Below are 25,103 nucleotides of genomic sequence, written 5' to 3' on the forward strand. Positions count from 1 at the left end.
AAAAATAAAAAAAAATAACCTCTAGCCCTGAAAGCCAGGACAAAGACGGCAGTGTGGGCCGAGCGGCATGTAGGTCTTTCAGATTCCGGCCCCATTTTGGAACCAGGCAGGATGGCCCTGAAGATCTGCTGGGATTCGGGGCAAGAGGCCGTTCTGCTGAGGGACCCGCTCCTCAACCAGTTCTGCTCTGGGCACTTCCTGGGCTGAGGGGTCTAGGGGACCGGCCGGAGCGGCTGACAGCCCCACGGGGGGGGGGGGCGGGGGGGCCGAGCGAAGCTACTCGTCCCTACACTGGAACCCAGTCTGGAGGCTGGAAAGCAGACCCGCACTTTGCACTGGTCTGTGTCCCTCTGCTGAAGAAGTTGTGTGGGGAATGTGGGTGATGGTGCGATGGAGGGGACCGTCCCCGTGCCCTGTTCACCCGGCTGCCACTCCTCCTCCCGCGGTGCTGGAAGCCAAGCCGCAATTAGGTCGCTGGAGAAGCATTTATTAAAAGGTATTGAAAACGCGGGGCCATGGAGGAAGTGGATGTTTCTTGGAGGGGTTTACAGTGGATTTATTGGCCTCGTGACCATGGGCTCACCCAGGCAGGCTAACACGACCTCGCACACCTCCCGTCCCACCGAGAGAAGAGAAGCCAGAATCCTGTCCTGGGCGGAGGCCCCAGAGTTTTGAGAAGCAAGGTTCTCTACCTCATCTTTTCTTCTCAAGGCGAAGATTCCTGGAGAAGTCCCTGCTTCACTCTCGTGGTAGACCCAGAATCACAGACAAACAGGGATTCCTGGTTTCTAACGGGCATGACCTTTGTTCTCCTGAGGCTGTTGGTCTTCACTTCGGCAAATGCGGACACCTCGGGCCTGGTTCTGGAACCCTACCCTTGAGGCCGTCACCAAGGGCCCCTCACCCGCGAGTCCCTCCTGTAGGACAAGACTTTATATGCCCAGTTCCAGTTTTCATCTTCTGGATGCTGAAGTTCTGTCTTGTTTCCAGCTTGGGCTGGAACCGAGCCCGTGAGGAACAGGGGTGTGAGAGCGGGGTTTGAGGGGAGCCAGGCTCCTTGTTCCCTCACTGAGCCACGCCGGCCACTCCTCCCGAGTGTCCATGACACTCACTCCACGGGGCTACTTTTATGGCGAGGAAACATTATCCTGCGATTGAAAGCCGAGCTCCAGTTATGGAAACTGCCAGGGGGACATCATGCTCTCGCCCTTCTGTGACATGTCAGACCCGTGTCACGCTCCACTCTCGCAGGGGGACGCGTGTCCACGACAGCCCGGGGCGCGGCAGGGGGACCGGCTCCTGACAGCGACGCACCGGTGAGGGCGCCCGCAGCCGGCGGCCCCCACTTGTGGATCCGCGCCCCGCCCCCGCTCCGGCCTGCTTCTCTGCCTTTCCCTTCTCTCCACTTATAAAGCAGCACCAGGTTTTCTAGTCAGCCATTGCCGTGTCTCCAAATGGCTTTTCCGTGTCAGGCCTATCAGGAAATTAACTCATCACGCCGTGACAGCTGCTAATTTTTTCCCCTTCCATGTCAGATGGATCGCCTGCTGAAGCTAATAATGAATCACCAATCCCTGATTAGAAGGTGCTTCCGAAACGTATAACTGCCTTCTGAGCTAACTTTTTTCTTCATGTGAAATGAGATCACCCTCGTGGAGGAGAGACGACTGTATTCTTCAACAAGACGGAGCAGGAGGAGGTTGCGTAAGGGAGCTGTGCGCGCTCTTAAATTATGGGCTAACACTAAGCGACAGAAGGGTGGGGGACTCACAGCTCCTTTTGTAGTTTGCTAAACGGACAACCTTTCTGGTTTCCTGGTCCTCCTTCTAGAACCGACTCTGAGGCAGGATTCCAAGCTGGGTCTTCAGTCCTTTCCTGTGCCGTGATTTTATTTTTATGGTCAGGGAATCAGAAGGTTGGACAGAACTGAGAGGTGTGAATACCGTCCGTCGGTGGTAGCATTTCCCAGCTGCCATGCTCCTGGGCCGAGGGCCTCTGGACTCCAAGGGGAGTGAGCAGTGGTGTCCGGCGTGAGCACGGCCGGGCCTGGGCCTCTGCAGGGTCCTTTTTCATAATTTAGTAGCCAATCTCCGCTGAGGATCCCTCTGTCAGTCTTCTAGGACTTCGGGTCCATGTTTCTGGAAGGAGCTGGAAAATGAGCAGAGCATCCAGCACGTGCACTGACACAGTCTTCACACATTTGCTTGATTCTTCTGAGCAAACCAAGTAGCAAAAAGGATGTCCTTGCTGTCTCCCGGGTGATGTGCATTTGTCTGCTTTGTCTGCTCTGGAGGGAGAGGTTTCAGGGCACAATGTTCAGGGACAGCAGAAAGGTCCCACAGGGATGCTGGCTTGGGTCACCGTGTTTCATCACACTGACAGTCGGTGGCTAAAGCTTCCTTTGTGTGGAGACCGCGTCCTCTGGAATTCTGCACTCAAATGGGCGGCTGCTGCCCCAGGAGGTGGACGTGGATGTGGGCGTGGATGTGGGCAGGGTGGTCGGTGCCCCCTGCATGTCCAATGTCCTTGGGGCTCAATCATTTAGTTAGCTCTAACTGAATACCGAGGTGGCTTTTTTGGATTACAATCTCCAAGTAAATATTTTGTTTGCTTTTTTTTTTTTTTTTAAGCCTCTTTAAAGTTCTACCGTTTTCTCTAGTTAAAAACCCTGGGAAGGCTACATGCTTGCCCACGTCTTCCGTACAGACCATCCCTGTTACAGTCATCAAGTCCTGGTCACAACACCGGCCACGCCTCACCCTTCTGAGGCGCGCGTGTGTGCGTGTGTGTATGCATGTGCGCGCACGTGTGTGTGTGTTTCTTCAACTGCCTCACATTCCGACAGTTGTGTGACGAGACGCAGAAGAAGGTAATGTTAGCCCAGCTCCGTGGGTAATTATGGACACAACAGCTTAGTGAATCCTTTGCAATCCTTCTGAGCCTCCAAACACCTTCTGTACAATTTTTTTTATGCAAAGGTCTGCTCTTTTCATTGTGCACACGAGGTGATTGCTGGTCTGACACTGCAGCCTACACTGGTTTTATGAAGGATTAAATGCCACCTGAGACATATTTATCCTAAATAAACCACCAACGGTAAACTGCAGCATGTCGGTGTCAGCCCCGGACTGTGGCAGAAAGGTTGGCCGTCCAGGACGGAGCACACTCAGGAATTAGCATCTGAGCTGAGGGCCTCGAGCTGCAGCTAACGGGAGGAATGATGGGGAGGAAACATTTCCCCCTACCTGTTTTCTTAAACACGTAAGAGAAGCGTGGAGAGGGCATCACTTTATAAAGGTTACCTCTATCCTGACAACAAACGGGAGCTGATCCTGTCACTGTTTGCTGAAGGCGAGCGGTGGAGGGGGGAGTCGCCCTGCCGGTTTTAGGAAACACCAGCAAGTCACACTCGGCCAATTAGGAATCTCAGTGTCAAACCTGAAATTGTACCTTTTCTTTTTGGGGAGTGGGGGGCGGCTGTGTCACGGTGGCCCAGGGATGGCGGGGCCGCAGCGCAATGCGGGCGAGGTGAGGAGAAGCTTGGAGAGGCGCGAGGCCACCCCGTCCCCACGGGAAGGGGATTCTGAACGGTATGCTTCCTTCAGCTAAAAAGGTACTACTTTCTCTTCTCTTCTCTCATGTCTGTTCGTCACAATTTTTAGATACCACCCGTGACAGAATATGCCAACGTCACGTAGAACGTGCTTGGCCCACGCACAGGAGGTCCCGACAGCGAGCAAAGCGGGAGGACAAACCGCCGTGTGGGACAGAAGACCTGGTCCTCGTCTGTTGGCACAGCTGCCACCGACCGGCCGCTGGAAATAAGAGACCATCATTATCTTTTAATGCTGTAATTTTATTTCAAAGGAAAAAAATAGAACAAAAACAACCTTTGCATTTGGGGGTGGGGAACTGTCTTTACACTTTTGGAAAAGGAGGAAGAGCAGCCGGGTGGAGGAGAGCGTGACCAGAGCACAGGGCTGCTGGCACACGGCTTTCTAGGACTGATGCTTAAGGTCAGCTCCTTCACACGGACAGAAAGCACAAATAAATCCTGCAAAAGTGGGATCGGTAGGAACAGACGTTTGTTATGAAAGCAAAATACTGGTATGAACAATATTTTCCAGAGTACACATTTCATATGTAGACTTTCTTCTTGTATGAAATGAAGTCAAAATGAGAGCATGGCGCCGTCTGTACCAAGGTGGGTTTTCATCGAACAGAAAGGTCAAGGCTCTTCTTGACCATGGGCTTACGACGGTCTCTTTTAACCAGAGAGCGGCCAGAGCTAGGAACCCCCCACGATGTCCCGGGGGGAGGGGGTGTTACAGGGATGAACGGGTCTTCCTTTGGTCTGGGGACACCACGACCCTAGAATCTCAGAGCAATGAACAAGGGTGGCCTGCTGCAGGACGGTGATGTAGCTGCAATTTCTAACCAAATCTATAACAAAACGGTGAAACGGCTCCATGCTGGACCGGAACAACAGGCGCGTCTCAGGCCACAGGGGGCGCTGTTCTGACTTGGCCACCACGAGGCACGATCCTGTAACTGACACGGGAAAACATTCGGTGGAGGCGGAAACATTAAAACCGTGGTCTCTCCTCAGCACAGAGGACAGAACGGAGGGAGGGGAGAGACCAGCCACTGAAGACCTGGCAGGAGGCAGGCTGGCCGGCAGGGGCGTCCGCCCCGCAGCGTCCCGGCGCCCGGGCCTTCCCAGCGGGGGCGGCCCTGGAACTCATGCTCGCTCCTCCGCAGCCGGTGCCCGGCCGCCCAGACAGGGGGCAGACGGCCCCGCACTGCATCCCGTCCCGGGGGCCCTGTGAGCGAATTTCCGAGGATACCGAGATGCTCCGTCTGCCCCGCGCACGCCCATGGCCTCTGCGCCCGGCCTCCCCACTCTGCCCCCAGACATCCAGTCATCATGCTTCCTGGAGCTCGCTACTCTCTCTTTGGCCCTGAATAACAGTTGCTGCCGGGGACCCGTCTTGGGTGTAAATGACCATACTCGTCAGCTGTGAGGCTCCACCCGGGCCCATGGCCTCGGCGCCCAGGGCTGCGCCGGCCTGCAGGATCTCCTGCGAGCCGGCCGCCTCCATCACGGTGTGTGAGTACAGGCCCGCCTCCTCCGGCACCCCCGGGGGCAGCTCGGTCACGATGTAGTGAGTGGCGCCCTCGGGAAAGCCGCCGGCGGACTCCTGGACCATGGCCTGGACCAGCTCTTCCGTCACGATGATCTGGGAGATCTCGCCGTCGGGCTCGGCCAGGCCCGCGAGCCGGCCGTGCGCCTCCGCCTCCTGCATGATGATCTGCGAGCCCTCCCGGGCCAGCATGTGTACCGTGCCCTCCTCGTTCACGATGACCTGCGTGACGCCCTCCTTCAGGAGCTGGCCGGCCGCGGCCGAGTCGCACACGGCGAACTGCAGCACGCCCTGCACCACCTTCTTCAAGGCCTCCTGGGCCCGCTCCTGCGCTGCGGCGAGGGCCGGGGGCCGCCCCCCCGGGCTCGGCACCCCCGCCGGCTCCCCGCCCTCCCGCACGTCCTGGAACACGTGGATCTCGGGGGCCTCGGGCGGGGCGGTGGCGGGGGCCACTTCCTGACCGGGCAGCTGGACCAGCACGTCCTTGTGGCCCGGCCTGCCTTTCTCGTCGGGCCCGGCTCGGCCCCCCGCCCCTCCCAGCTCGGTGACCGCACACAGCAGGGCGTCCAAGGCCGAGGCCGCGTCGGGTGGCGGCGCTCCGGCCTCGGCGAGGTCTAAAATCTCCTGCTTGGCCACCTGCTGTATCACAGCCCCTCCCGGGCTGAGGGGTTCGTCCGCGCCGTGGTCATCCATCGAGCCCCCCACGACCACCACCTGGGTGGCCCCGTCCGCCAGTTGTTCGGGCAGGACTGGCCCGGGGGCCACGCCGCCCACGTGGGCGCTGCTCTGACTGGCCGCGATCACCTGCCCGTCTTCCGTGATGTGCACCACGCGGGCCACCTGCCCGGCCAGCGCCAGGGTCTGCAGCGTGGCGGCGGCGGTCTCCTCCACCGAGGCGTCGAGGGCGAACTCCCCGTCGTAGCCCTGGATGATGATGACCTGCTGCACCTGCTCGGGCACCGCCGCCGGCCTCGCGCTGCTCCTGAGGGGCCGCTCCTTGACGGGAGACTCCTCCGCCAGCGCAGCCGCCGTGAACGGGCTGTCGGTCTCCACGAACGTGGCTCCTTGGCCCTTCAACCGGCATTCGTAGGACTTGGAAACAATGCCTATGGGAGACAGGGACCCGTTAGAGCCTGTAAACACGACTTTGCAGCTTACAAGACAGACAACTGTTGCGCAGAAGCTTCACATGCTCAGGAGAAGCACCACAGTGGCCCGGTGGCCTCCAGGGCTGGCTGCGTGCGCGGATGTGGACGGCGCAGCCACAGGCGTGGGAGCGGACGGGCTGTGATGGAAGCAGGTGTTTTTCCTGCCCCCTGGTCTGACTGTCCAAATACAAGTCCTATCAGCCAGTGCTTGCTCTTCCCGTTCCCAGGGAAGGAGTGTGGCCGCCCCCTCAATTACGGTCACTCTGAACGAGACAGTCACTGGTGGGCAGTGAAGGGCAGTAAACAGAGGCAGTATCTTCTGACCCAAAGACAACTCTTTCTGTAAGTGTATGAACAGATGTGAAGGGGGCGCAGGACGAGGGCACGCACCCACCTCCCCGTCATCTCCGACGTGGGCCGATGCTTGTTTAATACGGGGACAGGATAAAACACGACTGAAAACTAATCTCTTTCCAACAAGAGGGCAAAGATTCGTGTTCTTATTATTGTGTCCTCCCTACACCCCCAAGTAACAGCCTACTAATGATCCACCAAGTGAGTATTTCCAATGGTCACCACAGTTTTGAAGTATTTCATCTTACTGTCTTTAATGTAGGTGATTAAACATTTTTTAATGTTTTATTTTCCAGAGAGAGAGAGAGACAGAGACAGAGAGGGGCAGAGACAGAGGGAGACACAGAATCTGAAGCAGGCTTCAGGCTCTGAGCTGTCAGCAGAGATCCCAACGTGGGGCTCAAACTCATGAATCATGAGATCATGACCTGAGCTGAAGTCGGACCCTCAACTGACTGAGCCACCCAGGTTTCCTTGTAGGTCAGTTTTAAAAAGAACCCTTTATCTCACCAAAAAAAAAAGAAAATGATTACAAACTGCTATGATTATATGCCGCTAGCATCCCTCAAAACTATGACAGTTTTGTTTACCATGTCAGGGTACTTCTGTAAGAAAGCATTTCTTTCAATGCAGAGCCCACTCTGAGCACAGACCCCAGACAAGACCCCCCTCCGGGGGGCACAGTATCTCCGCAGGATCCACAGAAGCCCTTCACTAGCATTTACCACAGGGACACTGAGCTCAGACACAGACTGCGGGCGACAGTCCTGGACTTGGAATCCATGCTAAGTTCCAAATGCAAACTCTTGGCCCATTCCACGCACAGCGCCGTGAAGCCTGGATGGTCTGTGCCCGCCTGTTCGGCAGTCAGAGGTCAGGCCGGGTCACACCACTGCAGCCCCCTTCACATGACAGGCTGGAGGGAGGGCAAGGCAGGGCCACCTGGTGGGTGGCGCTTGATGGTGGAAGCACGGAACTAACTGGAATGAAGCTCACTGTACAGCCAGTTCATGGGGTCGGTTTTCTGTCACGGTGTTTTTTCTGCTCCTGAGAGTGGGACTCCCAGTGAGTACAGGTCATCCGTCTTCTTAAATATTAGCGCCAATTAGCGCTGTCCTTTCGCAGACACCTCTCTACAGTGTGAATCTTAGAGTGATTACGGAATCATAGGCTCTTGGGTCAGGGAAAGACTTGTGGCGTCAACCAGGACGACCTCCAGGAGCAGGACTTCCCTCGCGCTCTCTCGGGTCACATTATACCCCGACCTGGGGCGCTGCTCCGGGCTGGCCGTGCAGCGTGGATGGGGTGGACCAGGCCTGGCCGAGCTCTCACCAACCAGGGGAAGGTCAGGTCATCACACCTTACAGGTCAACCGAACCCTCCCAGGGGAGGGTCCCAAGCACCCATGATTCCAGCGGAATGGCCTAACCTAGTGTATCAGGTGTCTTGTGTACCCTCCAAGGAAGGAGGAGGGCCTGGAGCAGGGAAGCTCGCTTCTTGCCCCGCCTCCTCGAGCAAGCGCCTCCCAAGTGCCCACGCCTGGTGCTCAGGGGTGGGTGCCCCGGGCAGCAGTGGTCTTCACACTGGGGACTCCCAGCCCCTCCGGGTTCTGAAGACTTTCCGGAGATCACGTGAGCCTATGCAGGGTTTAAGGGAATCGACTAACGGGCCCTGCCCAGGGACATGCCTGCTGCGATGTCCCTTCATCCCCCCATCTTCTGCTTTATACGAGGACAGCACAGCCTCGGGAGGGCTGGGTTCTGCAGGCAGGCACGAGAGCAGGTGAGACCCCACGGATCCCAGAAGGAATGGGCTGAGTCCGGGTCTGTACCTGACCTCATCTCAGTTCTTCTTCTGAACTTCTTAATCTCCCTGGAATCTCTCCCATGTGCCTGCAGGAGTCTACGCCAGGGGTGCCACCAGCCTGCTGGGTGTACCGTCCACCGGGACGCCAGAGCTCTGGCCCACCACCCTCCCGATTTCTCCCTCCCTCCAGCCCTCTGCCTGGGGCGCAGCCTCCGGCTTGTTCTCATGACGCCTTGAACTCGATCCCGTTTGTTTCTGTCCGTTCTGCTGACTTACACCCTGAACCTGACTTGCTGGTTTCTGTCCATTCCCTAGCTTCAAGCTCCGTACCAGATTAACTCGAAGTTTGGGGAAATGAATTAAAAAAAAAAAAGACATGAAGAAATATAGACACAAAAAATAAGGAAGGCAGCCTTCAAATCAACTCTCATTCATCACAGAGGACAGACTGGCTGGGTGTCCAGCAGCAGCGACCCTGGCCGTTGGGAGACACAGAGGCTCCTGTGCCCTGGTGGCCTGGTGGCCTCTGAAAGGAACTGCCCCGGGCCGCTGCCTTCGGTGTGCGGCCGACAGAAACCCTCCTGGGTGCAGCATTACCCTCGGAACGCCTTGCAGCCCTGGTAATTACGCTGTTCTGAACTACTTACTGAATTTATTTGAATCCAGAGGTGGGTTAAGCCACTTCCAGACCATTAAAGTAAACTACATGGGTAAATACTGCTGTCACACCGGCGCGTGATGAAGCCCGACACCTCCAACATCCTAACCTCCGCTCGGCACAGGCCCAGCCACTCCATCAGTTCATAAATGCAAGTGCAGGTCCATCTTTTGATTCAGCAATTTAATAACTTCGAGTGCTGTCAGTACTGCTTTGAAAAATAGCACCTATAAAATGTAACAGCCTCAATCAGATTGAAAAAGATTCACCCACTGAAGATTCTTCCATTTCGCCCATAATGAATTAATGTGGAGCTATGTAGAAGTTCAAGTGTCATTTAAACTAATGTGAATCTCTACTGTAACTTTAAATTCTAACTGGGCTATGACCAAGAATTTACTGGGCACATCAACTTCAATTTTTGAGCTCTTTCGAGTAAATATGAACTGGAAAGCTTACCAATGCAAATGGCCAAGAGGATACAGTATCTGGAAAACAGGAACTTTCGACAGGCTTATCTGTGACCGACTGCTCACCGGTACAGGTCTGAAAGTGCACAAATCATTAACAGCGTGGAGGCCCAACGTAATATCTGTGCTCTGATTCCTGTCTTTCAAAGACAATGTTGGATTTCGGTGTGATAATTGTAGCTAATCAAACTGCACCTGATCGAGTCTTTCCAGACCTGTCTGTGAGAAGACCATAAACTGCTCTGTGTAGAAAGGGCAAATGAAGTTAAAATGCAGCCTCCTAAATGTTTATGAAAAACCTCAACTTGTGGGGCACCTGGGTGGCTCAGTTGGTTAAGCACCCGACCTTGGCCGGTCTACATCATGATCTCACAGTTCCTGAGTTCGAACCCTGCGCCGGGCTCTGTGCTGACAGCTCAGAGCCTGGAGCCTGTTTCAGGTTCTGTCTCCTTCTCTTTCTCTGCCCTCTTCCCTGCTCACACTCTGTGTGTCTCTCTCTCTCAAAATAAATAAAACATTAAAAAACACCTCAGCATACTGCCCATTTGTTGGCATGACTACAGAGATATGATACTCCCCTCTCATAGCTAAACGCATGGGAAGTTTACAACTTGGCTGAAATGAGAAGGCTCTTTTGGGGGGAAGTGATTCATTCTGGGCCAGGCCCACTTTCTCCGGAAGACGGGTGTGAGAGACAGTTCCTTCTTATCCGTCTCCCTTGAAGAGAACATCTTCGGAGCCGAGGCCACACACCTGGCCTGCACGCGTGGAGGGGTTAAGCCACAGACCCTCAGCCCCCCAAAACCATGCCGATGGCTCTGCTCTGGGGCTGGGGGCTTCCGGGCAGCTGCAAACAGGGCTGAGCGCCTGACTCCTTCCTTTTTGCGTGCGTGTTATTCTTTTGTTACTGTCATGGCGCTTTCCCACAGAATAAATACCTTATGCTTTTGTTAAGCTTACATTTAATTAAAATGTACAGAATTTGTGCAGTAAACTCGAATGAAACAAATAAAACAAGGGCCCCCTCTCTTGAAGGCATACGTTGTGAATGAAAAATGTCATTACAGACTAAAAAATTTTGCAGTAAACAGGGCCTACGGAGAGAAGTTTCCCCTGTAATGACATCCATAAAATACACAAATGGCAGTTTTAGTACCATCCTGAATATGGCATTTTCTGTGCTCTACACACAATCTAAATGGTTTGATCATAGAGCATAATACTCCATTGGGTTTATAGAACAATCAATGTTCCATAAAATGATGTATTTATCCAATAGTAGGCTCAGCAGTTACTGGCGTGTGACATTGCAGGACACAGGCCTGGGCGGCCCGGCGGCGCACACGCCGGCTGTAAAACTTCTCTAACGCCAGTCCAACAACTTCATCTCATCTGCGGCGAGTCATTTGTTGAAGCCTCGGCGTGGTTGAAAAAAAACTTGTAATAAAAATTCATAGAATTTTCAGGAGAATGAAAGCTGATGACAATAGAAAGGTCACATTGTGTCTCCATGCGAGGGGTCAAAGGTGGCCAGCGCTTCTAAAACTGAAAGTAGATTTCATGCATCGCGTAGCAGATAAAGACGGCATTAAAGGGACGTGTGGGGCGAGGTGCCCGGCGCGCCAGGGAAGCTGGTGCGAAGGTCCCGGGGGAGCCACGCCGCGCTCCCCGCAGCATTTGTGTTAAGTTCCGAAGCTTCCCCGGAAACCGGACCGCACCTGTGTGTGCTGCTAGGTTACGTCCCATACCGTGTGTCCTTCAGACTGCTGTTTATTATTTCCTTAAAGATCTAACAGCCTTTATGTAGCCATCTGCGAGTTGGGTGGCACTCCGTGCTGCAGATTTCGTATTTTGGAAGGGGCCAGGCTTGAAAATGCTATGGTGGCTCATCGTCACACTTAAAGTGCCTCAAATACAATGCGATTAAAGACGTAATATTTTCATATCAAAATTTGGGGCACACGTGACACTGGGATTCTTAAGCCACGTATAATTTTTCTTGACTTCAATTTTAAGATGTAATTTTAACAAGAACGTTAAGAAATCATACTTAATGTCTATTAAAATGAAACAATATTAACAGATTATGCTAATAAATTAGGACCATATTTTAATGTCACAAAAGCTTATACGTTTTTCAAGTGAGAGCAGAAAAAATGACAAATTAAAATTCAATGCAATATAACCTTGTAGAAATTTTGAAGCCGGGGATAAATTATTACTACAACAGCACAAAGCAGTATCAATAATTGCTCTACGGTGTAGTCATTCTTTGGACAAATAATTACTGGTCCTGCTGCTGCCGGATGTCCCTACGAGGGCTCCCGCCGGAGCCTGGCTGTCAGGAAGTGGGAGCACGCTCAACGTGAACATGATACCAACCAGGGGGCCCCACACCAACGCCGCACGTCCCTGAAGGAAAACCCCAATCAAGGGGTCTGAGAAAAAGTTCCAACCTGGTTTGTGACCTCACCTGGAGGCGGTGACCGCTCAGTGGTACAACCAACCCCATTACCAACTTGGCAACTTGGCCATCACAATTTTTTTCTTTTTTGAGAGAACAAAGGACAATCAGTCCTTTATGACTATTATCTTCAAGGGTTAGAAATGCATTCTGGTCAGTGTTAATCAAATCCACACACAAATCAGAAATGTTAGGTGACTGGAGATACAAGATTAAAATTATGCTCATTCTCCGGCATGCTGGTTAAACATGACAGCTCTCCGGTGGGATGGATTTCAGAGCACACACCTGTTCTGGTCATTCTGAAACCTCAGCTTCCTTGAAATAACCTGAGGATGGTAAATACATCATGACACAACAACTAAGAATGCATTTTGAGGGCCGCCTGGGCGGCTCAGTCGGTTGAGCGTCCGACTTCGGCTCAGGTCACGATCTCTCGGTCTGTGGGTTCGAGCCCCACGTCGGGTTCTGTGCTGACAACTCAGAGCCCAGGGCCTGCTTCGTATTCTGTGTCACCCTTTCTCTCTGTCCCTCCCCTGCTCATGCTGTCTCTTTCTCTCTCAAAAATCAATAAAACAAAAAAAATAAAAATGCACTTTGGTAAATACCTGTCTTGTACCACAAATAAACAGCAACGTATATATTGCAGTAGTCAATAGCCACCACTCTGTCCTCACTTTTGTGAAGGCCGCTGTTTTATAAGAAGAGACGAGGAAAAATATTTTTCTATGAAAAATTAACTGACGTCCGCATCGCTTCTGACGGATCCTTCCACGTAAGTTAAAATATACAATTTTACAAGACACATCGTGCAATTTTTACTGGAGGAATACTTCCAGGAAGCCAGGACACAGATTAGGTGACCAAAGTTTTAGTCCTTTTTTCTCATTTATCATTAGTACTACATCTGTGATTGGTGGTGATCAAAGATAATCATATATGACCCCTGAAGGAAATTCTAAGATATTCAGAAAAAACTAAGAATAAATTTCATCTCAAGTTAGAAATACATGACTGGCCAGGTTTCTACCTTTGCCGCGAACAGTCTCCACGGGCCTAGACATTTCTGTGGGCGCTGAAGAGTGACAAAGAATAAAAGACAATATTTTACCTTTAAAGTCACAAACCCTAAGAAATTTTGTATTATATCAGACTCTTAGGCATCGATCATCATTTCCATGCATGACGATCCCGTGGGAGCCATGCACACACAGGCAGGAAGAGAAGACCGGGCGTCCCGGCTACCGGACAGGCGTTTTGGGGAGGGAGGTGCAGGGCGTGTGGTCAGCCGCTTCTCCGCTGCAAAGGCAGAGGCCTGAGGGCCATGCTGATAGATGGCCTGCGCGACAGTCATAGAACTTTGGAAATTTGACTCATGTGACAGAAATGGTGTCATCATGCTTCACAAGGGTGATGAAATGGGATTTTAGAGTTAAACTGTAAAGTGCTCTGATCTTGTCATTTACCCACGAAGAGCACTTCTTAAAAATTGCCAGTTGATTTGCTAGCAGGATGGGCTCCCGAGCGGTCTCAGGTCTTGTTGGAGCAGAGCAAGGGGGAGGGGCAGCTCTGCGGACATCAGCACTGAGCGCCTCTGGCATTCTGTTCACATTTGGGGATCTCGAGGTCAGTCCCTGGCTGCCATGAGGGGTCTGTCTCGGACAGCTGCTCTCCTGTCCTCCGGGGGGGGGGTGCTCCCCTGGGAGTCCCTGGGGGGTCTGGCCCTCACCCCACTCTCTGCACAGGGTCTGCTTCAGCTCTGGCGTTGATGCATTCGAGGAGTGACCGGAGCTGTGGAACGCCAGGCCTGCGGCCTTCACGACCTTCAAGGATCCCTCGAGAGTGGCAGCGGGGCCTCTGCTAGAAGGCCACCCCTCTGTTCCATCACACTAATGCATCTGTTCCCTCACACTGGGCACGTCCGTTACACTCACACCGGGCGCGTCTGTTCCATTCACACTGGGCGTGTCTGTTCCACTCACACCGGCGCAGACAGTCCTTCTTGGATCAAGGAGTCAGGAAATTATGAAGTCCAACGGCCTTTTCCTACTGTCCTCGGACATTCTTATAAAACTCCCAGAACGGTGAACACTATACAAGGAGTCAAGGCGTATTTTTCAAACTGTACGCGCAATGCACATTTTAAAAGGTAAAATTACGCAACTAAGAAGCCAGCCAATGCTGTTAGTAGGGCGTTTCCCTTACAAGGTAGGTTTAAAGGGCTAACAAGGAGATTAAGTTTGTTCCCTTCTGTTTTTTGGGCAAATCCTATGCAAAGATCACATTCATTTTTGTAGGCATGTCCAGATTTCCTGTGTGTGACGGCACCTTCACGTTTTTCCCGAGGAAATGAGAGGCAAGACATTTGTCTTCATTGTAGACACTTTAGTATGGAGGTAAAAAGCAAGCCGCTCCTCAGTAACAGCACAGAGGCACCATTAAAATCAAATTTACAGTAAACAGAACCTGCAGCTGGGGTAAAACGCTCACTGTTAGTATTTTAATTATCAGCAAAGCTTTTGGAGGTCTAACATCTGCTCACAGCCGAATGACAGCAGCTGCTGGTGTGCACTTAAAACAATGCGGGTTTCTTCTCCAAACATTAAAATGAATCATCTGTTCGGGGCACATCACTGCTATCTTCCTGTTAAGCTGGCCTGTGTGGGTGAGGGGACCCTGGATGTTTTGTGGGGGCAACAGCCAGGCCCGACCTCTTCACAAGGATGACATTCGTGACAGCAAACACGCACTTGGGGCGTGAGGTCACGGTCACCTGCTTGGAGGCAGTGCGTGCTGGGGACGCTCCGGCACGGAGGGCCCGACCATGGAGCTCAGAGCGACTTCCAGGACCAGCAGCCTAGGTGGAGGCCATGCGCAGATTCGTTCTGCGGAAGCCAGAGCGAGCAGTGGTCACCGACTCGGGAACGGCACCTGGGCTCAGGTCGTGGTCCAGGGAGGGCCCGGCACCCTGCCCTCTCTGGACACGAGGCCGGAGCAGTGGGGATGGTGGGGGTGTGGCCATGGCCACGGTGGAAACAGAAACATACTTTCCTTTTAACCAGGGACACCTACAGCCTTTATTTTGAACATCTTCCTAAATTCCGAAGTTAAACTCTTACGTTGAACTTGTACGATACCTATATACCTGCATCATAAAGTTTAAAACTCGTTAAAAAGATATCAAACAAAAGACACATTATGAGGCTTGAACCCTTGCTTTATAATGGACACAATAAAACACCTGCAAATTACAATGTTGTGTAAAATGCAGCAACTGAACCCTCGGGTTCACGAGATGGAGACAGGGAGGCTCAGTGCTTTTCCTCCACACGCCTGGCTGGTCTCCGGAGGGGCAGGGACGGTTCGGATGGGACCCTTTCAGGGCCTGACGACAGGTGAGGGGATGCGTGCCTTCCATCGTCGGAACGGGCGGGGCACTGGCGGGCGGGCGGGTGTGTGTCCGGAGGCAGCTCGGTGCGGTCCCGTCCGAGCAGCGGCGCACACCATGTGTGACGCCCGCGAGTGGCTGTCCTCAGTATGAGCTGGGAAAGGGGCACCTGACCTGTGAGACGGTGCCGGCGGGGGCGAGGCCGGGCACAGAGGCACCTGACTGCATGAGCACTATCTTGCCTTTCCACTGAAACATGGAAAAGCAGTAAAAAGAGTCTGACGTGGCTCTTGGATGGACCATCACCTAACAGCCAGCACGTGCCAGGGGCCACCGATGGCCGAGTGCAGGGACCACACGCGCACGCACGAGAAAACCGGGGTGAGGTCCTGTCGCCGTGTTAACTGACACACCCCGAAGGAGTCCCCACAAGGCTTTGCAAGGGGAAGGGGGACTTCAAGGTGCTAGAAAGTCGCTAATGCCACATGTAATACAAACTCAGGAATTCCCACAAGAGACATGGTGACGTCAGTCATGCCCAGGGTTCATTTGGACACACACCTGTTGGCCCGCCTGAAATCACCCTCAACAAAGCTTAGGGAAGAACTCGGAATGTGTTCTGGCACGCCGCGCTCTGCCCCCGAGCTGCCCAGGGCCACGATCGCAGGAAGCAGAGCTACCTGCCTGGCACTGGCGGGCCATCAGGGGACCTGGGAGAAGCAGAGGCAGGCCCCCTGAGCGCCGCTGAGGAAGCGGGGAGGGTCTTCCTTGCTTCCTTCAGCAGCTCTTCTGCGGATCGACAAATGCCCCGGCTTGATACTCGGGGAGGCAGCTGATCAACGATGGGTGCACAGGGGCGCCTGGGGGCTCAGTCCGCTAAGCTCCGACTCTTGATCTCAGCTCAGGTCATGATCTGGGGCCTCCAGCCCCACTGGGCTCTGTGCAGAGAGCATGCAGCTTGCTTCGAACGCTCTCTCCCTCCCTCTGTCCCTCTCCTGTGCGCACTCTCTCTCTCTCTCAAAAAAAGTAAGTAAACTTAAAAAGAAAATAAGAGAATGAACGCACCACTCCTATACCATTAACGACACCAGATACTTTAATGACATTACATCACATAGTAGGCTACGAAGTACTTTCTGAAATTAAAAAAGAACTGGCATGCCCAATCAACGTCAAATTTTCATCTTCTCTGGAAACCTACATGTACGCGCACACACACACGTTTGTGTACAAACACTTGCATGAACACACGCACGTTTACAAGCACCGTTTATACTATTCTAACCAGCTCTCTTTTCTACTTGCGTTCGGCTCCCCGTGCAAAGGTCTTCGCCAAGCGCCTGCCTGAACGCAGAGTCCCAGACAGACGGGGCTGGCGGTGTGGACATCGAGTTAGAGAGGATGCTCTCTGCTCCCCCGGATGCACACCTGGTGCCTCTCCAGCGGCTTCTACCTGCTGGCCGACCCAGACCCGTGCCACGTGGCTGGAGCCAAAGTCTGGAGACCCGGCGCCTGAGAGCAGCACCTGTTAACTCCTTAACGGCTACGGAATAAAGGTTTTTAAGGGGTAGGATATTTCGAAAATTATAAGTGCTTTAAAGACTGCAAGGTTCAGAGTTTATGTTCCGCATCGGTTCTTTCCTTTTCCCTGGAATCTAGGTTAAGATCGCCTCTGCTCTTCACGCTCCTGAGGCTCAGCAGGAGGTATCGTGATGGGAAACAAAGTCACACCACTGAGGGTCCTGAGCGCCGGTCGTACGGCGAGGCTGTTTCACTTAGCACGGGACTCGGAAGAACGAAGCCGCTGTGGGAGGGGGCAGACGGCTCACAGAACCCGCAGGTTCTCCACGCGGGCACAGCAAGGTGCGCCTGAACGCGTCTGTGGTTTGTCACGTTTATGGCCCAGGAAGTAGTTTCTCAGGAAACGTGACAGGAATAGGTAGTCTCCAAGGCAACCATGTTAACACCCACAGGAAATCAGGTGCTTAACGTATTTTTAATTGTACGTTTCTTTAATTTGAAAATCCCTTCAGGTCTTACGGAGTAACTAGGTGGCTACTGACTGCCCTTATACGTCCCTCCGACGCACTGGATTATGATTGTTCATAAACATGCTCACCTTTTCCTCTAGACTGAGCTCCCCAGAGCCCAGGAACTTGTAAGGCGTCTCCAATGCACGGCCTGCAGCGGGCCTTGATAAATACTGCTTTACAACGAGGCTGAGCACCCCCCTTTACACTAATGTTTCTTAGAGAACAAAGGAGAAGGGACAATCTCGAGCACCCCTTGCAATAAACAGAAGGGCCAGGGGGCCAGGATGCCTCACTAGGGTTTTGGACAGGCCTCCACGGACACGCTTCTCTGCGGCCCCTGTTTCTGCAAGTCTCCCATGCAAGAGCCGCCGACTGCCTTTATTCTACATCATCTTTTCAAGGATGTTTCTGGAGCCAGCGGCCTTGGGAGACCGAGTCTGTGTCTTTTTCTAGAGCAAAGGGAAGATTTATTTACAGTCTGGTATGACAGAAATAAATGTCCCTCTGGGGACAGAGACTGGCCAGCTCACTGCTCACAACAGATCTGGGCTCCTGGATCCAGAGTCTTCTCCTGAGGGGGCTCCTCACATGCCACTGTGTGCAGGGGCCAAGGGCGTCCTCACGTCACCTGTGGGAGCAGAGCAGCCCTGCTCCTGCTGTAGGTAATAATGTCCTTTGCTTCTGACCCAGGAAGCCTGTGTCTTCTGCTAGCATCCATTACCTTGGCAGGTGAACTTGATAGTTTGCAAGATCTCAGAACTCCCATCGCTCTAGAAGTTACCTCAACTCCTTACATCTCAGAACCTTGACCAATAAAATGGGGTGATATGAATGATTGTTTGAAAAGTGAGACGGCCCATGTAAAATGCTTAGCTCTAGGCCTCGCACATAGTAGGGGCTCAATGAACGTTCAGGCCTTATTGTTATTTAAGTAAAACACATCACAGTTCAGGGCATCCAGTCTGAAACAGGTATGTGAACACAACTAACTTATGTGGCCATCTAGAAGAATCTTGTATGATTTAAAGATCTGTGAAGTACATTTTACATTTAACAAAGTTACATTTAATGTAAACAACATCCTCCAATCAGGAGTAAAAAACGCTCAAAGCAAAGGGGAGAAGAGAGCTGAGCTGTGGCTGCGAGGGGGGCCAGTGCAGGGCTGTGGCTGCAGTGATGCAAGTGCAGGGTTAGAAAGGGCAGGGGACAGGGGGGAGGGTGTACGAGCCGGCCTGCCCTGGGGGAACCAGGACTAGGTCTGTGCTCCACATCCTAAGAAAAATGTTGACAAATAGGCTTAGATACAGAGAAGAGAAACAAAAACAATTAGGGACTTGAAACCTCCTAAAGAATGGTTTAGGCCTTCAGTTCTTAAAGGACGGTCTTTAGGGGGCAAGCCTGGGGGCAGCAGACAGGAGCTACAGGGAGGTCAGCTTTGCCTCAGTGACAAAGACTCAGAAATGAACATGAGCCTGAGTAATGAGCCCCCATGGGGAATGGCTGGGGGGCCGCTTCTGGGGGGAGCTCCAGGGAGGACTCCAGTCAGGACCTCCACACCCTCGCCAGCCGCCCAGATCCGGGTTCCAGACCCCCTGGATGTCACGAACCTCTCAGAACAGACAGTCCGGGACGGACGCGTTTCCAGGAATCGGACACACGTCTTGCCAGGAGGTGCCAGATGAGAGCTCTGCACGGGCCTTCGCTCCCGCTCCCACCCCTCACCAGGTGCTCCTCAGCCCCCGCAAGGGCAAACCAGACGTGAACTTGCTAATGGAGGACCCGCCCGGGCCCCTTCTCTGTACCTTTGTTTCTGTGGGCAGTTGTAGGTCTTAACGCCGGACAGTGGAGTCGTGCAGAATAAAAACCAGAGGATCTAGAACTGGTCACAATTATGTGTGGAGGCGGTGAGTGGTGGTGAGGGCCCCAGCCAGACCCCCTGCGGCAGGAAGGAAGCACAGAGAACAGAGCCCCCCTCCCCCAGGAAGCCTCTGGCAACAGCTGAGGGCAGGCCTGTCCTGCCAGGTGACCCTGGGTCTTGGCACTGCAGTCTGCAAGCCTGCTCTGCCCCCTCCCCCCTGTCCTTCCTGTACAGGGGTGCCATGGCTCTCTCCCAGCCCCCCGCTTCTTCCTCTTTTCATTAGAGAGGGCCGCCCTCCAAGAGTCTCTTGCGAGTCTAAGCCTGGCCTTGACCTGGGCCACCCTCGTGACTCTACTGTGGCTGAGAAAAGGCAGTAGGGCGAGAACCCTCGGCCTGCTCGCTGCGTCACAGGACAAGGGGTGCCTCCTAGGAAGCAGGTGGCACGTGGGCCTGGGGACAGGTGATGGTCTCCCCAGAGGCTGCGATGGCGTTCCAGTGGAAGGGAACACAGGTGGCGGCGCCATGACCTAGGTGTCTGCAGCAACGCTTGCCCAGCCGGAGGGGTGGCCGGTCTCTCTAAGTGGTCCTGACATTAGCACGTGGTGGGGTGCCGTGACACCGAAGGCCTGGACGACACCTCAGACACCTGGAGGTCCAGAGGGCCTCTCATGCATGGACACCAAGTCCCAGCCCCACTTCAGACACGGGGGACGCAGAATGGATTAGCACATGAGGCGCTGGGGTTGACAGGGACACTGGGACCCGGGTCACCGTGCGTTCCCTGTAACACTGGATGCTAGTGTGGGCCGGCTGCAGAGGCGGTCCGGGCCAATATTTAGCTTTCGGTGGGCTCGTGGGGTCCACGGACAGCCACGCCTGCTTCCTCCGGGTGTGAGCGCACACACGGAGTGAGATGTGTGGCGCTGGATTAACTGGGACACGGGCCGCTGGTCTGGGGCATGAGGGCATTCGGAGTGGGGGAGGCCGGGTGGTAAGCCTGCCCGCTCAAGAAGGGGACTTGAAACGGCACAGCGTCCCGAGGAGCACGGCCGACAGTGGCGCCGTCACCGGAGGCTTCCGGGGCACCACAGGCTGGTCCCTCCCACGTCTCCATTCAGGTCACCAGTCTGGCTCGGCAGAACGTAGAGGGGGCTGGAGGGGTGCCGGCCTTTACCAGCCGGCAGCACTGATCACCGGTATTGGCTGAACGTCCTCAGAATCGGTTGAAGGGTCTCGGAATCGTGGAATGTGGCCCCTGATCTGATGATCGCTTCTTTTCCATCTGATCAGGAACGAGACCCAAGAATGGTCTGCAGTTGGCACAGGAACGGCTGGAAGATTCCTTCACAGCTTCTCTCAAGGCCGTGGAACTCTCCCACCTGCTGCCACAGTATGGTCCCAAGAGGCTGGACTGTCTTGACCTTCCACAGGGCATCACACAAATCCGTGACATCAGTGACACCACACTGAAGAGGCTGGACAAGCGCCCAGCGGCTGGCACACGGGAGGCCTCAGCAGGCCGCGTGCGGTCCAGGGAAGGACGGTGGCCTGCACAGGGCCAGGGCCCGCCTGCCGGTGCGCAGGCCTGCCGACGCAGCTCTTCCGCAGGGAAAGCACGCGGCCCGTCCTGCATCTCCCTCCACAAAGAAGGAAGCGTAGTGCCTGCTGGGCCGGTCCGGATTCTGGAGGAAACACCTTCCACTCCCAGAATGCCATTCCAGTCCATAACCTGGGTCACACAGGAGCCCGCTGGCCGTCAGCAGGGCACGCACCAGGAAAGGGCCCCACAGTGAGTACAGATGTGGTGCATGTAACCCTGGCCCCTGAGTTACGATCCGTTAGACAGTGTGGCGTTGGAGGCCTCAGTGGGAGGGTGGGGGCAGGGAGAAGGATGAAGCGTGGAACCAGGTCCTAGAGGCCGGACATTTGTGTCCTCCCAAATTTGTATGTGGAAATCCTGATCTCCAGAGGGAGGAGTGATGGAGTTAGGAGGTAGGGCCTCTGGCGGGTGATGAGGTCGTGAAGGCGGAGCCCTCCTGAACGAGACCATTGTCTTCACAGAAGTGCAGAGTTAGCTCCCGCTCCCACCGTGCAAGGAGACAGCGAGAAAGCAACAGCCAGAGGCTGGAAGAGGGCCCTCGCCATGCTGGCACCCGGACCTCGGACCTCGAGCCTCCAGAATTGTGAGCAGTATGATTCTATTGTTTACAGCCACCGAGTCTTCGGTATTTCGTTAGAGCAGCCAAGACTGAGGAGAATCCGGGTAAGACCATACTGCAGGTCTCCGGAACGCCGAAGCAAGACCACACCACCCAGGGCAGACGTCACGTGCCTCCGACAGACAGTGGTGGCAATGACAGAGGCAGATCACCTGACCATGGGGCAGCAGGTGGTCACACTGCCAGGCCTCCCGCTGTGAGTCAGGCTCCCAGAGGCCTGCCGTTGTGTCTACAGCTGCTGGCTAGGAGGCGGGTTCCACTCAGCTCACTGCGTCATAACGTGGGAGCTGTCGCAGGAAACAGAGCTCCTGGGATCAGGTCCAGGAGGGCCAGAGAGCCTGAGTTAGGTGCATGAGGAAGGTCCCAACTCTTCCGCCGGACGCCAGACGGCATGTCGAGCATTCAAAGCCAGTCCCGGACATTTCTTAGAGAATCCTAGGATGAGTGCTCTTTCTACACAGTTTCCACATCTCATGTGCTGAACTGTACAGTGAGAAATCATCTCCCCAGTAACAGAGCTGGGCATTGGGAGATGCTGAGTCATCAAAGAAAGATGGAAGATTATTTACTATCTGGATTTTGCCCAGACAAGAAGGCAAAAAGAAAAACAGGCGGAACCCTTTCACAGAATTCAAAAGTACTGAAGAAACAAAGAGTTTCCCAGTAAATTCTCACTTGTTCAGTAAGACTGTTCTCTGTCTCTAGATATCCTAAGGTTTTAGTTCTACTTATACTGTTGGTTTAAATTTGCTGGATATGCCATCCAGGAGCTTGGCATTTCAGATCCTCTTCTTAATTATTATGGATTCAACAAATATTGAAACCAAATTCCTTGCATTTAATTCCTTACATCAGCAGGGCAAATATGAATTACAGCCTAGCCTTTAAGAAATTAATTATCCGAAGATATTGGCATGATAGATAATTACAACAAATAAAATATAAAGTAACCGGATAACATATATTTAAACAGCCACGTCTTCAGAGAAAGAAGAGCTCACGTGGCAGATGCAGGAAAACAGTCATCACAGACCGGGGTCTTGGAGGGTGAGCAGACATCGGGCAGACAGTGCACACAAGCGGAGACCCCCCCCCCCCCATTTGACGCATATTCTAAACCCAGCAAGTGAGGTAGCTTGACTGCAGAACTGTGTGGGGTTGGGGGGAGGGGGGAGGGGGCCAACCGAGAAGGTAGGGCTCCTCAGGGCTCTGAACTTGGGCATCTGCAGTGACAGGAAGCCAGTGAGGAAATTTAAGCAATGAAATAACACGACGGACAGGTTCCAAGACGTGGAAACGACGGACTGTGGCGTCAGAGACGACGGGAAGGAAGGTGCGGCTCTGTAGCAGTGATCTCCCGAGGGCCGGAGCTCCCCACACCATGTCCTGCTCGTGCCCGGCACACACACGATTCCCGACGTGCTCTCCACTGGGGTCGTTCGTTGTTTTGTCCTGTCTCCCCCTCTGGAACACAGAGGGCGTGAGGAGGCCCCAACTGCCCCATACTGTTCCTGGCATGGAGTATGGTGTGGGGGGCAGTGGGTGACTGGGGGGAAGGCTGTTTCCAGAGACGAGCAACACAGGACAGGGTGACGGGGTGGGAGGGGGGCTCTCCAGGTCGGGGAAGGGGAGACTGTGTTGTGATACTGCTGTGTTCCAAAGAGTGACCGAACTCTCTCTACCTCTGTGGGCTGGTGACCCCAGGGATAGAAGCAGGGGCTGGGTGGGGGGCCCACCCCGGAGCCCATTTTATTTAGCCTATTTATTTTAGAGACAGAGCAAGTGAGCAAGGGAGGGACAGACAGAGAGAGGGAGACAGGGAACCCCCTGCAGGCTTCACGCTCCATGTGGAGTCCAACCGGGAGCTCGATCCCATAACCTGGGAGCAGAATCAGACTTGCATGCTCAACTGACGGAGCCACCCAGGCGCCCCCAACCAAAAAAGTGTTTAAACATTTCCTCCCCATAACAATAGGGGAGCTTAAGACCCGAAGTCCTGCTCTGAGCCTGAATGGGGACGACTCAGGACACATTCACCCAGGAGGTTTATAACAGCGTGACACTGCCCTGGCGGCCGGGAACACGCTAGAACGTAAACGTGTCCCTCCTCTTCTCAGTCACACGCTGCTGAACCGACACCCACAGCAGACTGTTTAATGACTGGGAGCAGCAGAGACACTGGGAGGAAAATGTAAGTCTGGGGAGAACTGTGTGACAGGAAGTCTGCAAATTTACCTCAAATTGACTTTCAGAAGGTCCTTAACTTGTATTCATTTGATCAAGATTATTTATTTGCAAATAAGTGCTTACAAAAGTGCTCTTACCTTGTCATTTCAAAACAAAGCAAACACTTCAAACATAATTATAAAATGTATGAAAACAATCTGGTTGAGTTTTTGAAGGCACACAATGTCAAGGATTCCCGCAGGAGCTGGCTGAGCGCAGCTCTCCATTTCGAAGCTGAGCTGAGAACCAGATTCCTGGGGGAGAGCCCGGAAGAGGTGTCTAGTCAGTTCTTCTCGGTGCCACGCGGAGGGCCAGGGGAAACGCTGGGCTTGCTGGGAAATGCATGGCTGCCTGTGGCCGGAATGCACGTGGTGGCCCAGGGTCACAGACGGGTGAGATCACCCAGGCAGGACGAGGAAGCCTGAGAGAGGAGAGCGGAGTTCAGGGCCCCTGGGGGGCACTGATGACTGAAGAAGAGTCAGAGTCAGGAGGGACAGCTAGACAGTCAAGACCAGTGTTCCTGGAAGGCAAGTAAGAAGAGAGAGATGGGGTGTGTGAAATGCCAGCAGGCAGCACCCCGAGGACCGGACTGAGGTCTCCGCTAGAGAACATGCTACGAAGGGTACATTCCTCCGTCGCACTACAGTCCTACTGAGAGTGGCCGGGGCGGCGGTGCGCTGGACGGAACCCAACAGGAGGCGCAGACCTCACGCCACTGCAGACAAACCAGGGTATGTGTCCGGAGCAGACAATTCCGGCGATTTCCCTTTAGAGCGCATGGCTAATGAGTTATGAATACCAACACATGGCGCTTTATACAAAAATCAGAATACAATGCTGATTAGCCATTTCATGAGTAGAAAAAAAAGGAAGGTGCCTGAAACCTGGAATAACATTCACTGAAATATGGAAATTCATGTTTCTCTTCACCTCTGCTCACTACGAAAAGTCCGCGGTATTTTTCTGAACAAAAATGTCCCACTCCTCCTTGGGAGTCGCAAGACAATCAGCGCGACACACTGAGTTAATTCCTCACTTGCCGGCTGAGAGAAACGCAAAGCTGAATCGCCAAAGGGCAGAACGGAGCGAGTGACACCACCCGTCTCAGCTTTTACCGGCGTCCGTGTGATTACTGCGCTCGCGTCTGTGTTACCCTGGCGATCTAAGGGTGGCTGTCTTCCCTCATTTACAGAGTGCCAAGGTATCTGTTAGCAGGAGCTCTGTTTTGAGAAGTATTATTGAATATCTGGAATTCTCACCAGAAATTCCAGGATAAATCACAAACAGGGAACGAAGGAAAATACACCTCCTAGGAAATGTTCCATTACAAAAACG

At 53.6% G+C, this 25,103-nt stretch overlaps 1 protein-coding gene across 2 annotated transcripts in view; it reads right to left on the reverse strand.

Annotated features, from left to right (window-relative positions):
* Positions 1-25,103, reverse strand: part of ZNF407 (zinc finger protein 407) — a 473,145-nt gene that overhangs the window by 38,851 nt on the left and 409,191 nt on the right. The window contains exon 9 of one of the 2 annotated variants that reach the window (XM_029921735.1): positions 3,868-6,250. The exons of the other annotated variant lie outside the window; for it this stretch is intronic. Coding sequence (XP_029777595.1) covers positions 4,926-6,250 — 1,325 coding nt within the window. The 3' untranslated portion in view covers positions 3,868-4,925. Of the gene's footprint in view, positions 1-3,867; positions 6,251-25,103 lie in introns of those variants that run through there. 2 annotated transcript variants of the gene reach the window in all.

The sequence above is a fragment of the Suricata suricatta genome, chromosome 14 (assembly GCF_006229205.1).
Source record: "Suricata suricatta isolate VVHF042 chromosome 14, meerkat_22Aug2017_6uvM2_HiC, whole genome shotgun sequence".
Classification (NCBI taxonomy): domain Eukaryota; kingdom Metazoa; phylum Chordata; class Mammalia; order Carnivora; family Herpestidae; genus Suricata; species Suricata suricatta.